Genomic DNA, 17,901 nt, shown 5'->3' with positions numbered 1-17,901 from the left:
GTAGGTATTGTGTCAGTGGAGTATGCCAGGGCTGAGGATGAGTGTTTGATTTCCGAGCTATGGTAAGAGGGGCAAGATTGTCAAGGACGGATGTAAGGGTGGAATTATAGTGGCAGATAGATTGGTCAGGACATGAAAAGGAGGAGAAGGATGAGAGGAGAGGTTTGATGGAATTAGAAAGCTGTTGTTGATCTAATGATGTAATGGTTCTGTGAAGTTTGGTGTGAGGAGCAGAAGGAGGGAGAGTTGTAGGGAGGGATGATATGTTGCAAGTAAGGAGATGACCAGATACACATCCCTTATGTGTCTCTCTAACCCTCTGTGTGTGATTGTGTCTCTCTCTCTTTCTCTAACCCTCTGTGTGTGATTGTGTCTCTCTCTCTAACCCTCTGTGTGTGATTGTGTGTCTCTCTCTCTCTAACCCTCGGTGTGTGATTGTGTCTCTCTCTCTTTCTCTCTAACCCTCTGTGTGTGATTGTGTCTCTCTCTCTTTCTCTCTAACCCTCTGTGTGTGATTGTGTCTCTCTCTCTTTCTCTCTCTCTCTAACCCTCTGTGTGTGATTGTGTCTCTCTCTCTTTCTCTCTCTCTCTAACCCTCTGTGTGTGATTGTATCGCTCTCTCTCTTTCTCTCTCTAACCTTCTGTGTGTGATTGTGTCTCTCTCTCTCTTTCTCTCTCTAACCCTCTGTGTGTGATTGTGTCTCTCTCTTTCTCTCTCTCTCTAACCCTCTGTGTGTGATTGTGTCTCTCTCTTTCTCTCTCTCTCTAACCCTCTGTGTGTGATTGTGTCTCTCTTTCTCTCTCTCTAACCCTCTGTGTGTGATTGTCTCTCTCTCTCTCTCTCTTTCTCTCTCTCTCTAACCCTCTGTGTGTGATTGTGTCTCTCTCTCTTTCTTTCTCTCTCTAACCCTCTGTGTATGATAGTGTCTCTCTCTCTTTCTGTCAGGATCTTGTGCTAATGGAATCTGTTCCTTTAAATGGTGCACCAATCATAAACATCCTATGCCTTTAAATCCTTCCCACTTGCAATGCTCATTGCTTAGTATTTTGTTTCCTGTAACTGAGCAGCAAGCTACCTTCCTAAGCTACATCTGATTAACCAATTCCTAAGAATTTTGTTTCACTTAAAGACCGCACAAAGATTACCTTTTTAAACTCTCTTGTTCTAACCTGAATACAGAGAACCTCAACTTGATTGTTACAACTGTGAGTTTCTCCGGATCTACAGACTCTGCCTGCTAAAGCACGTACTGTCCGAACGGATCATTTGATATTCTCCTGACTTGGAAACAAGAGCCAGTTCATCTCATCACTCTAAAGAGGTACTTATTACTTGAACGTATCATCTCCGTTACTTTGTACTTACTACATTTACAGAACTGTATCTAATTTTCAATCTCTGTTGTAACGGATATTCCTGACGTCACGCTGTGTACGCTGTCTGTCAAAACCTCGCAGGGAGGTTAACTCCACCTCTCTCTCTCACTGTGCTTTGGATCACAGCACATCACGCTGCAGCTGATCAATCTCTGCAGTACGGAAGTAAGTGCTAAAGCATGTATTACGATAACTAAGACTGATAACAACTCTTGTCTGATACATTGCATGCTTATGTACTGACGTGTATTCTAAGTACCTACTCTGTCTACTACCATTATGAACTAAGTTTAACCAGAACTCCTGATATTCAAGTTCTCTTATTTTGGGCAAATAGGAAGTAGATACATAAACTCAAATCAAATAAGCACTACCAACATCTTCCAATACTTCCTCATAGTGTTGCATAAGTTAAGGTGGTGAAACATATAAACTATTTTTGGGTGTATATCTCCAGTTGAGAGTCCTATTTCTTTCTATAACCATCACCAGGTTAAAGAAAACCTTACACTTTCTCTCTAACCCTCTGTGTGTGAGTGTGTCTCTCTTTCTCTAACCCTCTGTATGTGATTGTGTCTCTCTTTCTCTCTCTCTAACCCTCTGTGTGTGATTGCATGTCTCTCTCTCTCTCTTTATTTCTCTCTCTCTAACCCTCTGTGTGTGATTGTGTGTGTCTCTCTCTCTTTCTCTCTAACCCTCTGTGTGTGATTGTGTCTCTCTTTCTCTCTCTAACCCTCTGTGTGTGATTGTGTGTCTCTCTCTCTTTCTCTCTCTCTAACCCTCTGTGTGTGATTGTGTCTCTCTCTCTCTTTCTCTCTAACTCTCTGTGTCTCTCTCCCCCCGTCTCTCTCTCCCTCTCCCCCTGAGTTCTTCTCTGTGTTTCTGTCTACCTTTTATTTATTTATTTATTTGATGAATGGGTAGTGTGGCTTTATTTAAAGGGATGGGGTCAAGCACCCCACCATCTTCAAATTTCACCAGCCGCCACTGGATTAAGACATTTTTATATTTACTGAATAATGAAAGAATCTATAAGCATAATTTGCAGCATTAAAGTAAAAAGTATGTTTTAAACAAATTTTAATGGGCATTGATTTCTAGATCTCATAATCAGAGCAAGCATTGTGTTATCTGGCAAGAGTTTCTGTTACAATTTTAGACTAAAATCAGATGTTTACTAAGTTGACCAGTTTTCCAAGACACCATTTAAAGGGACACGAAACTCATATGTTTTCTTTCATGATTTAGAAAGAGCATGCAATTTTAAATAACTTTCCAATTTACATCTAATATCTAATTTTCTTCATTCTTTTGATATCCTTTGTTGAAAATCATATCTAAATATGCTCAGTAGCTGCTGATTGGTGGCTGCACATAGATACCTCATGTGATTGGCTCACCTATGTGCATTGCTATTTCTTCAACAAAGGATATCTAAAGAATGAAGGCGTATCCTAGCCACTGCCTCACCAGCCTCTGACGTCAACGCACGTCACTGGTAGAAGGACACTTAGGTGCTGTGAGGATCTGTGCTCAGGGGCGGAACTACTATTGGTGCAGCAGCACCAGGGCCCAAGTGCTGTGGCAGGATATATACAATCCAAATCCAGGGGAGTCTTTTAATTAAGTTGAATGTCCATCTATCTATCTATACTCAAAATGATTCTACAGAGCAGCATGTATAGTATTACAATTGATGGCTACTGAGTTACATTTGGGGTCCCAAAACAATTTTTGCACTAGGGCCCTTTGTTGAGTAGGTCCGCTTAGGGACGAAACTATAGAGGGTGCAGAGGTCGCAATTGCGGCTTAAATTTTTTTTTTAAATAAAAAACGTTGACCTGCCACTGCCTGCACTGATATCATGTGAGTGTCACATGATGCTCCACTAGTGTCTCTGACTACAGGGGTTAGTGTTTCTGTTTTATCCATTGGTGTTTATGTGTGTGTGTGTGTATGTATGAACCAGAAAATTACAGACCTTGTTACTACAGCATGAGGGGCGGGGGGTAAACAGTGTCAGTCTATACAGTACCACTATAAACAGTACGGGGGCCTGGACCATGTCACAGACTACTGTGGTCACTTTATAAAGTACTGGGGCGGGTAGGGTCAGGCCAGCCATCTCACTGGCAGATTACAGACTGTGTCACTGACTCACTATATACAGTATTGGTGGGTTATACAGTGTCACTATATACAGTAATGGGGATCAGACCATCTCACAGACTGTGGGCACAGGGTACCTCCTTTTGCAGACATGTAATCTGATTCACATTTTTTTTCTGTGTTAAATGTAAAAAAAAAAAAAAGATATCTATCAAATTCACTTGGGGGGGTGGGGGGGCCCTTCTTAGATTCTTGCACCTGGGCCCTGTGGTTTCAAACTCAAATACGCTGGAATTCCGCAGCGTATTTGTGGCGAGGCTGATAAGCCTTAGTTATCAAAGGCTCGAGACCGGCAAAAGTAGAATTTTGTGACGTAAGCATCGATCCGCCGGACTCAGTCCGACACAGATCGATTCTTACGTCACTCCAGATGTTCCGCACACAAGTGCGGCACATTCTCACTACTTTTGCTAGTTATCAAAAAACTAGCAGGTACGCTCGGCACTTTTACGGCCCAGCGTACCTGGTTTTCAATCCACCACCCCTGGAGGCGGCGGATCCCATAGGAATCAATGGGAGCCTGACCATAGCGAAAGTACAAGTTCGCTGCTGACAGACATCCCATTGATTTCTATGGGAGCTGTCTACACCTAACACCCTAACATGTACCCTGAGTCTAAACACCACTAATCTGTCCCCCCTACACCGCCGCAACTAAATAAATGTATTACCCCCTAAACCGCCGCTCCCGGAGCCCACCGCAACTATAATAAATGTATTAACCCCTAAACCGCCGCTCCCTGAACCCGCCGCAACCTATATTAAATGTATTAACCCCTATCCTGCCCCCCCTACACCGTCGCCACCTATAATAAATTTATTAACCCCTAATCTGCCCCCCCTACACCGTCGCCACCTATAATAAATTTATTAACCCCTATCCTGCCCCCCACTACGCCGCCGCCACTGTAATAAAATTATTAACCCCTAAACCTAAGTCTAACCCTAACCCTAACGCCCCCTAACTTAAATATTAATTAAATATAAATAAATTAACTCTTATTAACTAAATGAATCCTATTTAAAACTAAATACTTACCTTTAAAATAAACCCTAATATAGCTACAATATAAATAATAATTATATTCTAGCTATCTTAGGATTTATTTGTATTTTACAGGCAACTTTCAATTTATTTTAACCAGGTACAATAGCTATTAAATAGTTATTAACTATTTAATAGCTTACCTAGCTAAAATAAAGAGAAATGTACCTGTTAAATAAATCCTAACCTAAGTTACAATTACACCTAACACTACACTATACTTTAATAAATTATTCCTATTTAAAAATAAATACTTACCTGTAAAATAAACCCTAAGATAGCTACAATATAATTAATAATTATATTATAGCTATCTTAGGATTTATATTTATTTTACAGGTAACTTTGTATTTATTTTAGCTAGTTAGAATAGTTATTAAATAGTTATTAACTATTTAATAACTACCTAGCTAAAAGAAATACAAAATTACCTGTAAAATAAATCCTAACTTAAGTTACAATTAAACCTAATACTACACTATCATTAAATTAATTAAATAAACTACCTACAAATAACTACAATTAAATACAATTACATAAACTAACTAAAGTACAAAAAATAAAAAAAGCTGTTACAAAAAATAAAAAAATAAGTTACAAACATGTTAAAAATATTACAACAATTTTAAGCTACTTACACCTAATCTAAGCCCCCTAATAAAATAACAAACCCCCCAAAAATAAAAAAATGCCCTACCCTATTCTAAATTAAATACATTTCAAAGCTCTTTTACCTTACCAGCCCTTAAAAGGGCCATTTGTGGGGGCATGCCCCAAAGAAAACAGCTCTTTTGCCTGTAAAAGAAAAATACAACCCCCCCTCAACATTAAAACCCACCACCCACATACCCCTAATCTAACCCAAACCCCCCTTACAAAAACCTAACACTAATCCTCTGAAGATCATCCTACCTTTAGTTGTCTTCACTCAGCCGAGCCACCGATGGAACTGAAGAGGACATCCGGAGCGGAAGAAGTTAATCCTCCAAGCGGCGCTGAAGAAATCTTCCATCCGATGAAGTCATCATCCAGGCGGCGCTGAAGAAAAGTCTTCGATCCGGCCGATGTCATCTTCAAAGAGGCGCTGAAGAGGTTTTCTATCCGGGCGAAGTCATCTTCCAAGCCGGGTCTTGAATCTTCCTTCCGCCGACGCGGAACCACCTTCTTCACCGACGGACTACGACGAATGACGGCTCCTTTAAGGGACGTCATCCAAGATGGCGTCCCCTCAATTCCGATTGGCTGATAGGATTCTATCAGCCAATCGGAATTAAGGTAGGAAAAATCTGATTGGCTGATGGAATCAGCCAATCAGATTGAGCTCGCATTCTATTGGCTTTTCCGATCAGCCAATAGAATGCGAGCTCAATCTGATTGGCTGATTGGATCAGCCAATCGGATTGAACTTGAATCTGATTGGCTGATTCCATCAGCCAATCAGAATTTTCCTACCTTAATTCCGATTGGCTGATAGAATCCTATCAGCCAATCGGAATTGAGGGGACGCCATCTTGGATGACGTCCCTTAAAGGAGCCGTCATTCGTCGTAGTCCGTCGGTGAAGAAGGTGGTTCCGCGTCGGCGGAAGGAAGATTCAAGACCCGGCTTGGAAGATGACTTCGCCCGGATAGAAGACCTCTTCAGCGCCTCTTTGAAGATGACATCGGCCGGATCAAAGACTTTTCTTCAGCGCCGCCTGGATGATGACTTCATCGGATGGAAGATTTCTTCAGCGCCGCTTGGAGGATTAACTTCTTCCGCTCCGGATGTCCTCTTCAGTTCCATCGGTGGCTCGGCTGAGTGAAGACAACTAAAGGTAGGATGATCTTCAGGGGATTAGTGTTAGGTTTTTGTAAGGGGGGTTTGGGTTAGATTAGGGGTATGTGGGTGGTGGGTTTTAATGTTGGGGGGGGTTGTATTTTTCTTTTACAGGCAAAAGAGCTGTTTTCTTTGGGGCACGCCCCCACAAATGGCCCTTTTAAGGGCTGGTAAGGTAAAAGAGCTTTGAAATGTATTTAATTTAGAATAGGGTAGGGCATTTTTTTATTTTGGGGGGGGTTTGTTATTTTATTAGGGGGCTTAGATTAGGTGTAAGTAGCTTAAAATTGTTGTAATATTTTTAACATGTTTGTAACTTATTTTTTTTATTTTTTGTAACTTAGCTTTTTTATTTTTTGTACTTTAGTTAGTTTATGTAATTGTATTTAATTGTAGTTATTTGTAGGTAGTTTATTTAATTAATTTAATGATAGTGTAGTATTAGGTTTAATTGTAACTTAAGTTAGGATTTATTTTACAGGTAATTTTGTATTTCTTTTAGCTAGGTAGTTATTAAATAGTTAATAACTATTTAATAACTATTCTAACTAGCTAAAATAAATACAAAGTTACCTGTAAAATAAATATAAATCCTAAGATAGCTATAATATAATTATTAATTATATTGTAGCTATCTTAGGGTTTATTTTACAGGTAAGTATTTATTTTTAAATAGGAATAATTTATTAAAGTATAGTGTAGTGTTAGGTGTAATTGTAACTTAGGTTAGGATTTATTTAACAGGTACATTTCTCTTTATTTTAGCTAGGTAAGCTATTAAATAGTTAATAACTATTTAATAGCTATTGTACCTGGTTAAAATAAATTGAAAGTTGCCTGTAAAATACAAATAAATCCTAAAATAGCTAGAATATAATTATTATTTATATTGTAGCTATATTAGGGTTTATTTTAAAGATAAGTATTTAGTTTTAAATAGGATTCATTTAGTTAATAAGAGTTAATTTATTTAGATTTATTTAATTAATATTTAAGTAAGGGGGGCGTTAGGGTTAGGGTTAGACTTAGGTTTAGGGGTTAATAATTTTATTACAGTGGCGGCGGTGTAGTGGGGGGCAGATTAGGGGTTAATAAATTTATTATAGGTGGCGACGGTGTAGGGGGGGCAGATTAGGGGTTATTAAATTTATTATAGGTGGCGACGGTGTAGGGGGGGCAGGATAGGGGTTAATAGGTTTAATATAGGTTGCGGCGGGTTCAGGGAGCGGCGGTTTAGGGGTTAAACTATTTATTTAGTTGCAGAGAGGTGCGGGATCAGCAGGATAGCGGTTAATAATTTTATAATAGAGGGCGACGGTGTAGGGGGGGCAGGATAGGGGTTACTAGGTATACTGTAGGTGGCAGCGGTGTCCGGGAGCGGCGGTTTAGGGGTTAATACATTTATCAGAGTTGTGAGAGGGTCTAGCAGCGGCGGTTTAGGGGTTAATAACTTGATTTAGTTGCGGGGGCTCCGGGGGCGCCGGTATAGGGATAGAACAGTGTAGTTTAGTGTGAGTGCTTAGTGACAGGCTAGCAATAAAGCTGGGAAAAAGCCGAAGGGCAGCGAGATCGGATGAGTGATAACTGTCACAGTCCGCTGCTCATCGCCCCGCGGCTTTTTGACAGCTTTATTTGATAACTTAGGCGTACTTTTTCAGGTCCGCTGCGGCGATGTGAGGCGAGCTTAGGCGGGCGTATTGGGCCGGCGAAGCCAGAAAAGTAGACGGCTTGATAACTACCCCCCATAGGGTGAGAATACTACTGTTAAAATATACCAGCCTTTTTAGTCAATGTGTAACATGGCAGTGGGGTAATAGAGCAATAAAAGGGCTCAGAAACTTTTTAAGTTGCCTTGGTGACCTGGTGCAATGGATTTTTTTTCAGCTCTGATTCAGGAATAATATTAGTAAAGATATAACATGAGTATCTGGGCTTATTGTAGCAATACATTAGACTGGCCTTAAAGGGACAGGACAACCAAAAAATGTATTTTATGATTTGGTTAAAACATACAATTTTAAACAACTTTCCAATTTACTTCTATTATTAATTTTGCTTAATTTTCTTTTTATCCTTTGCTGAAGGAACAGCATTCCACTACTGGCAGCTAGCTGAACATATCTAGTTAGCCAATCACAAGAGACAAATGTGCACAGGCACCAATCGGCAGCTAGCACCCAGTAGTGTAGGATATGTATGTATTCTTTTTCAACAAGGAATATCAAGAGAACAAAGCACATTTAAAAATAGAAGTGAATTTAAAAGTGTCTTAAAATCACGTTCTATCTAAATCCTGCAAGTTTAATTTTTACTTTTCTATCCCTTTAACCCTTTTCGTGACCAGACCACTTTTCCATTTGTTGACCGTTTGGACCAGGGCTATTTTTACATTTCTGCTGTGTTTGTGTTTAGCTGTAATTCTCCTCTTACTCATTTACTGTACCCACACATATTATATACCTTTTTTCTAGCCATTAAATCGACTTTCTAAACATACCATTATTTCCATCATATCTTAGAATTTACTATAAAAAAAATATAAAATATGATGAAAAAAAAACACACTTTTTCTAACTTTGACCCCCAAAATCTGTTACACATCTACAACCACCAAAAAACACCCATGCTAAATAGTTTCTAAGTTTTGTCCTGTGTTTAGAAATACCCAATGTTAACATGTTCTTTGCTTTTTTTGCAAGTTATAGGGCAATAAATACAAGTAGCACTTTGCTATTTCCAAACCATTTTTTTTTTTCAAAATTAGCCATAGTTACATTGGAACACTGATATCTGTCAGGAAACCCTGAATATCCCTTAACATGTATATATATATTTTTTTTTTAGTAGACAACCCAAAGTATTGATCTAGGCCCATTTTGGTATATTTCATGCCACCATTTCACCGCCAAATACAATCAAATAAAAAAATCGTTCATTTTTTCACAATTTTTTTTTTACAAACTTTAGGTTTCTAACTGAAATCATTTACAAACAGCTTGTGCAATTATGGCACAAATGGTTGTAAATGCTTCTCTGGGATCCCCTTTGTTCAGAAATAGCAGACATATATGGCGTTGGCATTGCTTTTAGGTAATTAAAAGGCCGCTAAATGTTGCTGTGCACCACACGTGTATTATGCCTAGCAGTGAAGGGGTTAATTAGGGAGCGCTTAGGGAGCTTGTAGGGTTAATTTTAGCTTTAGTGTAGTGTAGTAGACAACCCAAAGTATTGATCTAGGCCCATTTTGGTATATTTCATGCCACCATTTCCCCGCCAAATGCGATCAAATAAAAAAAATCACTGTTTCACAATTTTAGGTTTCTTACTGAAATTATTAACATTAGTATTATGCCCAGCAGTGAAGGGGTTAATTAGATAGTTTGTAGGGAGCTTGTAGGGTTAATTTAGCTTTAGTGTAAAGATCAGCCTTCCACCTGACACATCCCACCCCCTGATCCCTCCCAAACAGCACTCTTCCCTCCCCCACCCCACAATTGTCCCCGCCATCTTAAGTACTATATATTGATTCTGCAGTGCTGGGTCCCTCCTTAGCCCCCAACCTCCCTGATCCCCCATACAGCTTTCTAACCCTCCCCCCTCTACCTACTTGCCGCCATCTTGGGTACAGGCAGCTGTCTTGCCAGTACCCAATTTTCCCGAAAAAAAAAATGTATTTTTTTTTATTTTTATATTAAAAATTACATATTTTCTGTAGTGTAGCTGCCCACCCTCAATACCCTACCCACCCTCCACCCCCAGATCACTTACCAAACTTTAATTATTCTCCCCTTCCTCCTTTCTATAGCTGCACAATATAAGTATATGTGACGCGCGCGCCCTGCCCACATCAACCCCGCCGCAGTAGGGACTCAGCATGCACACATTGGTGTAAACTGGATCCGTATGTAACCATCGATGGGCCGCCTACCCATCTCCCTGCTGCTGCTCCCACTCACCAACGATCGGCACCATCAATAGTCGGTGCATCACTGCAATACCCTGAAAGCATCTGGAAGTGATCACCATCGCTTCCAGCGCTTGAAAGTCCACAGGACGTAGGATGTGCCTGGCACATCCTCGGTCGCGAAGGGGTTAACAAGTTGTTGTATTTACTAGCTAAAAAGAATGGATATTATTTAAGGACACATCATATATTTTTAAATATTCACTGAACTCTCAAATGAGATAATCTTTAAAGTGAATGTAAATTTGAATAAATAAGTGCCCGGTTTTTAAAAATACTATTAAAAACGGGCATTTTCATTCATTACAATTTACATTGAAGCTTTTTTTTAAATACTTACTTTTTTCTTTAGGAAAACCAGACCGGCAATCCACCTGCAGCTCCTCTGTACTTAGCACCGCATGGCTTCCTCCAATCGTTGCGAGCACCCCAAGGCATCCAGCTCGTGAGACCATGCAACAATTGGAGGAAGCCGGTTTCGTCATCGATATGCTAAGTACAGCAATTAGATCGCTGGTCTAATTTTCCTAAAGAAAAGGGTATTTTTAAAAAAAAATGCTTCAATGTAAATTTTAATGAATGAAAGTGCCCCTGTTTTAAATAGTATTTATAAAAACCGGGCACTTATTCAATCAAATTTACATTCACTTTAAAGATTATCTCTTGAGAGTTCAGTGAATATTTAAAAATGTATGGACAAGATGATGAACAATGTATATGTATGAGTGTATATGTGTATGTATGTATGTGTGTGTATGTGCATGTGTGTATCTGTCTGTTTATGTATGTGTGTATGTCTATGTGTGTGTATATGTGATTGTGTGTGTATGTATGTATGTGTCTGTGTATATGTGTCTGTGTGTGTGTGTGTGTGTGTATGTATGTGTATGTGTGTGTATGCGTGTGAAATGTATGTGTATGTGTGTGTGTGTGTGTGTATATGTGTGTGTATATCTGTGTGTGTATGTGTGTGTGTGTGAAACACCAGAAAAAGTGAAGGAGGTCTTACAATAGCTGTCAATGTTATTTTTGTATAGCAAGAGCAACATTTTTGCAGCTTATTTTCTTCATGAATGGAAAGAGTCCACAGCTGCATTCATTACTTTTGGGAAATTCAGAACCTGGCCACCAGAAGGAGGCACAGACAACCCAGCCAAAGGCTTAAATACCTCTCCCACTTCCCCCATCCCTCAGTCATTATTTGCCTTTCGTCCCAGGAGATTGGCAGAGAAGTGTCAGAAGTTTTTGATAGTCTCTTATGGAGGGTGGTAGTGCTCTTCGGAATGGGACTGGAGTTTTAAGTAGTCCTGTCAGCCTCTCAGTGAGAGCATGGATGAAAGTTAGAGTCCGGAGATACAGGGAGAGTCTTCCTGCGAAACCATCCCGATTCAGATTAACAGCTCCACAAGCTATCAGCGTTGACGAGTTTCGCTGCCTTCTTTCTTCTCTCAAGTCCATGGCAGAACCGACGCTACTATCTGTCACACTTGAAGGGCCATGTTCCTGTTCCACGGCACAGATTCTGGTAAGATTGTTTCATTTTATTTCATCATGAATGTTTGGTAATAAATACAATAGTTATCCGAGGGGCTATAGCCTCGCGGAACCATCTTAACTACAGGGTCTCAGTGAGGCTCCTATTGTATCTTGGAATCAAGGGTTAATATCTCCTTAGGGGGATTATTGAACATGTTTGTTATATGATTCTGTCTGCTAATGTGTAGTGTTACTAGGGCTCATGGCTATTTTGAAACATAACGGCCTATTTCAAGTGATGCAGCCTTTACGGTCGGGCGCGCTTTTTCATAGACTGCACGGTACACCTTGTGACCATGCATGGTCACGTTTTGGGCTCTCCATTTACGCATTCCTGACTGTGTGGCGACAGAAGAAATTCTGTTTAGCTGGTGTCTGGTTTTTAGGAGGTGGTGAGTGCCCCAGCCATTGGGGGTGTAAGGTGCCGTTTACATTTTTATTAGTGGTCCAGTTTTTATCAATATCCCAGTTATGGAGGATTCTGATTTTTTTGGAGACGGATGTCTCTGATTCTGATTCTACTTCTTGTTAAGAATATGAATTGGCCCAGGTGATATATGTCCATCAGTTATGTTCCAAATGCGGTTTTAGAGTGCTCCATTCCTCAGGATCAGGGAACCAGGGGCCCGCTGACCCATCCGCCTCCGGGGATTCTGCTTCCCATGTGGCACGTTCCCTACAACAAACTCTTACTACGCATGCAGGTAGGTAAGCCAAGCGCGGCTTATCCTTCTCTGGAAGGGGACCTGTTTCCTCCGGAGGTTACGATGCGGTTCCGCATGGCCATATCCTTGACACTGGCGCATTTCATCTCCCTGGAGTTTGTTTAAGATATTGTCCGTGTTCCGTTAACCGGGGCTCGTCCGGTCCAGTTCAGCCATTTTGGGGAGCAACCGCCCCTGAGGTTTCAGGGGGTCAACCTTCGGGGCCAGGGTCTTCTTTGCCCTGGCAGAGGTAAGTTATGCTTTTCACTATAGACTGGCGCGTCTTCATGTTCTACTAAGGCACGTTTTGGCATTGCTGGAGGATCCCACTCTTAATGGGGTCACATTGCATTTTAATAAAGTCTGTATACATTTTATATTTGACTTGCCACGGTACTTTTAATTTTTAATTCTATTTCTAACACCGCTTTTGTGGCTGTCAGTGATCCAGACTGACTCACAGAGGATTTAGTGATTAACACGAATTGCTGGTTCCTAGTGTAAGCTAACTAGGAGTTTAAGGACTACCAAGATCTGATGCTGGGGCTCCCAGAGACGTGCTGGTTTTAAGAAGAGCCGTGCTGTTTTATCTGGAGCAGTCAGCTGGGCGACTGTTAAGAGCCCAGAAGGCCTGTGTAGCACTATTACAGTGCTTTAAATCCTGTAAGTACGGGAAATCGGAGTGGGGAAGTAGCAGACTCATTTGACCCTGCACTATTGTGGCGCCTTCTTTTCTTGTTTTATCTTTGGTACCATAGGAGTGTATCCCAACTACTTCCAGAAGAAGCAGCCTGCCACCGATGACAGTGTGATTCGTCACAACATCGTATTCATCTCTATAGAGGAGGAAACATTATAGTCTGAGGACTCATCATCTTGCATGAACTGATAAGTGGACATTTACACCACAATTATTGTTTGTATTATTGCTTGCATCTTTTCATTATTGTATCATTTTGCACATATATAGATATAGCGATTGGCTATATAACATATTAACACTGTGTTAATTTAATGTATCTGATTTATTTTTCTGGATAATTTATTAACCAGAGTGGGGGGGTATAATTTTACTCTATCCGGCAACACACATTGCCCAATTTTAACTCACTAGATCTGTTGATCTAGATCTAGATCACTCACATGTAGATTTTGGATTACACCTCATCATTGTTGTAAAACATTTTGCACATTTATTATATCCACATCCATAAGGCGCATCCAATTGATATTTTGGTATATCATTGTATGTTTGGAGAATAGACTCTCCTTGTCGAGACTGTCAAGGACAGTTGTGCCAGGTCTTTTTAAAGATCTATTTTACACTTTCCTATATCCTGCAGTCTTTGGGGGCTCTTTTGGATGTGCCTTATGTTTGGAAGAGTGAAAAGGTTGGCACCCGAGCTTTGTGGGGGTGGGTAATTTCCGACTTTCTCCCATTCCCTGGGGGCTTGGAGTTGGGGTGTTTGTTTCCCCTGTCTATCAGACATGCCTGTCGCTTTGGCTAGTCAGGTGTTGGAGCAGGATTTGAGATTTGTTGCTCTGTATATTTGGCCTCAAGTCATCGAGGTTTGATGAGCCTTCCTTGGCAGTCCAGGGTAGCCCGATGGTTATCTCTGTGGCTTTACAACTTGAAGGTTGATGGTTCAAATCCAGCTGCTGTCCCTGGATGCCAATTTAAGGGGCTCTGCTTCTTTTCCACATTTAGGATTTGTGGAAAAGACTGGCGGCGTTCGCTGGTTAGATGGATGCCTAGCAGGATGTTGGTTAGGATTTGAACCTAACTTCATTTGCTTCCCCTTGCTTGCATATATTGTATTTCTACATTAATCCTTGGATGACGGCAGCGTGCAGTGTTCTGACTCTTCAGATGGTTGCTGTGAGGGGTTCCCTATCTGAGTTGCTGCACAAGGTTTCATGGTTTCTGGGGTTCTCATCTCCAGTTACCTTCTAGGGTGCAGATGCACTGTGTTTGGGAAGATTTTCTTCATTCTCTGGGTCTTGATCCCGTGGATTTTGAGCAGTATAGGGTTAGGAGTTGTCTCCCTTGTTCTACGAGACCAGTTGGGTTTTGGTTGGCCGTCTGGGTTTTTCGACCGGCGTTCTTGGGGCTTGTCTGGGCCCTATTTATGGGTTTGTTTGTGTCCTATTGGGTTCTCTGGAATCCTTGATGGATGTCTTCTCTGTGTCTTTTCTCTTTTTTGGAGAATACGGGTGTTAAACCTTTCCTCAAGAGGGTCTGTTGTTTGGAGACTGCCTGTCGGGTGACGGTGTCTCTTGGAGGCTGTTGGCTCAGTCGAGTCTAGTTCCTGCATTCCCTAGCAAGGTTTATGGACTATCTGCGGGTCAGTATCCTTGGGTCTTTTCCTTTTTTCAAAGTTTTTTCTCGGCTTCGGATGAAAATGGGTTTCTTGAGTTGGGGTTTTAGGCCTGGTGCCCTGAGAATGGGCCACCTTTTGTACCCTCCCGTTTTTGCATTCAGTGTCCTCTGTAGCTTGGGTATTGTTTTCCCAAAAGTAATGAATGCAGCTGTGGACTCTTTCTGTTTATGAAGAAAAACATAAATTATGCTTGCCTGATAATTTCCTTTCCTTCAGACAGAAAGAGTCCACAGCTCCCCGCCCGTGATTTTTCTGGGGGGGGGGCATTGATTATTTTTGTTCTTCTGGCACCTTTTCACCCTATGCTTCTTCTACTGTTCCCTGTTCCTCGGCAGAATGACTGGGGGATGGGGGAAGTGGGAGAGGTATTTAAGCCTGTGGCTGGGGTGTCTTTGCCTCCTCCTAGTGGCCAGGTTCTGAATTTCCCAAAAGTAATGAATGCAGCTGTGGACTCTTTCCGTCTGAAGAAAAGGAAATTATCAGGTAAGCATAATTTATGTTTTAGAACCTAGGCAAATGTATCAAGGCTCTTTTAACCCACCAGTATAATAGGTTGTTATATACTAGCTTGTTCATTTATAACAAAAAGACTAAGAAGTAACTGATAATAATGGGCATCACATACTATGCCCCAAAGAAATAAAGGTAATTAGATATGACCCCAATCAGAATTAAAATCTTATTGATATAGCACAAAAGTACACATTGAGATAGAGTATTATCCGAGTACATAATACGCAAGTCACAAGAGGATAATGTATAATATGCTATGATCCCTTTAAATTGTAAGCACATAGATTTTTCACCAAGAACACACAGAATTCTAACATTTTATAAGCACAACTTTTATAATTAAATTATAAGTACCATAAGGTGCACAAATCTGAACTAGTTGCACCATCAAAACTTTTTTTGTAAACACAAAGTGCTAAGATCTATGCTACAGCTACTGATCAGGATGTCAATGGTACAACTTGGATACGTAGGTAGGCTCAGGAGCTGCTGATTGTTGGATGCACATATATGCCTCATGTCATTGGCTCACCCATGTGCCCTGCTGTTTCTTCAACAAAGTATAGCAAGAGAATTAAGCAAATTAGATAATAGAAGTAGCTTATACATCTTTTAAAATTAAAAGTTTGTGTTTCATGTCTCTAAAACTATATATCATGTAAACATATATCTAATCTGGTAGGTCTTTTAAATTAATATTTAACATTTTCCTTTTCAAATGTATTTCATAATTTGATCAGACACTAAACTAAAGAACTCAATAAGCAGAAAGTATTAAATATTTCTGTAGAATGTTATATGCTGACGTTTGCTACAAAGGTAAATTATTTTGCAGTTTAAAACCCTAACAGATCACTCATGTTTAAAAACTGCAACAGACTTTTTTCAGACAAATATCAGAATGTTTTATTAAAATTGATATAAGATGCCCCACAGTTTGTATTCATATATTTGCACTTAACTGTATTAATCCACCTTAAGTAAAAAAGCAGTCCGAGAGGCAGAGGAGGGGTTTGGAGCTAAATGCTAGCGTGTGAGAGGGATACAGAATCTAATGGGGAAACTGAATCTGTTATGATAACAACGCTAGACAGGAATTATGCTTTTTATCAGCTTTACATATAAAAGTGTATGTAGTTTATAGGGGTGTTTTAAGGTGTGCGCACATAATGCTGTTTTGCACAGTACCTGCTCAGTTTCAGAAATCTGTTTATCCTCTGATTTTTCACTGGCTGTCACCTCTGCTGCATCTCCCAGATCTTCAGCATCTTTCTCCCTCTCACAACTGTCCCCTGGTTGGCTTTCTGTGATCTCCACCTGTCCATCGTCTTCCTCCTCTTCCTCCAATTCCTCTTCACCCCCAGAGTCAGTGTCCCATGTAGAGTCACATTCCTCTACAGTGGTGGGCTCCTTGAAACTGACCCCATTGAGGAGGTTACCCATTTGGTATGGTGGTGGTTGCGGGTGTCTGCTGCTTAAAACTGGTGGAGAGCTCTGGGGGAGTTGCTGTCTGCTGCTAGCACTGCAGCTGCTTGTGTTCTGGGATGCGGTTTCTCATATCACACTACTGTAGCAGCTGAGCCCCAGGCCTCATACTGGCCTCCTGAGTGCTGCTGCTTAGCAGAAAGCTAGGATGCTGCCTAAGATGTGTGGAGGAGCGAGGTGATCCCCTCCTATATTAATCACACACTGATGAAAGGAGGAGCTACAAGCATTGACTGGGGATTTACACTGGAAATAGTCGTAATCAAGCCTTTTGTCTGTGCTATTTGCTTACAACCATCAAGCTTAATAATGTCTCTTCAAGATCCTTTCCCTCATTTCTTTCCTAGCATGTTCCAATTCCAGAGAGAAATCCAGTCCTGCTAGAAAAAGAGAGGCAGATATTTCAATACTACTTTTTAAAAATGTTTGCAGATCACTGAGACCAGTACAGGACAACATGCAAAAGGAGAAGTAGACCAGCTTGAAAAGAGCTAAGTTAAACTATTTTAAACACATTTTTATCACACTTCCTCATAAATGAAGTAAATGAAAACAGTATCTCTCATATTAATGTAACTTAGCAGAAATGTGTCAGTGGGAGAAAAAATAAAGTACAGTTGCTTGAATTTAATGTTTAAAAAGATCAAAGTGAGGACTGTAACACAAACCCACCCCCCCCCCCAAAAAAAACAGTGTGGGCTGAGAGCAATGTCTCCCCCTCCTCTGGACACCCATGTATGAAATATATATAAAATATATATAATATATTTACAAGCCTAAATGGTATGTAATGGAAGCATGTAGTTTAACCCCTTAGTGACAAGACCATTTTTCAATTTTCTTACCGTTAAGGACCAGGGCTGTTTTTACATTTTTGCTGTGTTTGTGTTCAGCTGCAATTTTCCTCTTA

General features: G+C 40.5%; 1 protein-coding gene across 1 annotated transcript in view; it reads right to left on the bottom strand.

Annotated features, from left to right (window-relative positions):
• Positions 1-17,225, bottom strand: part of OGFRL1 (opioid growth factor receptor like 1) — a 264,291-nt gene extending 247,066 nt beyond the window's left edge. The window contains exon 1 of the mRNA XM_053711987.1: positions 16,695-17,225. Within this exon, the coding sequence (XP_053567962.1) occupies positions 16,695-16,949 (255 nt within the window). The 5' untranslated portion in view covers positions 16,950-17,225. The remainder of the gene's footprint in view (positions 1-16,694) is intronic.
• Between the last annotated feature and the right edge of the window lie 676 nt (positions 17,226-17,901).

Source organism: Bombina bombina, chromosome 4 (assembly GCF_027579735.1).
Source record: "Bombina bombina isolate aBomBom1 chromosome 4, aBomBom1.pri, whole genome shotgun sequence".
In the NCBI taxonomy this organism is placed as follows: Eukaryota; Metazoa; Chordata; class Amphibia; order Anura; family Bombinatoridae; genus Bombina; species Bombina bombina.
The sequence above is the reverse complement of the archived record's forward strand: the minus strand, read 5'-3'. Positions and strand labels throughout refer to the sequence as shown.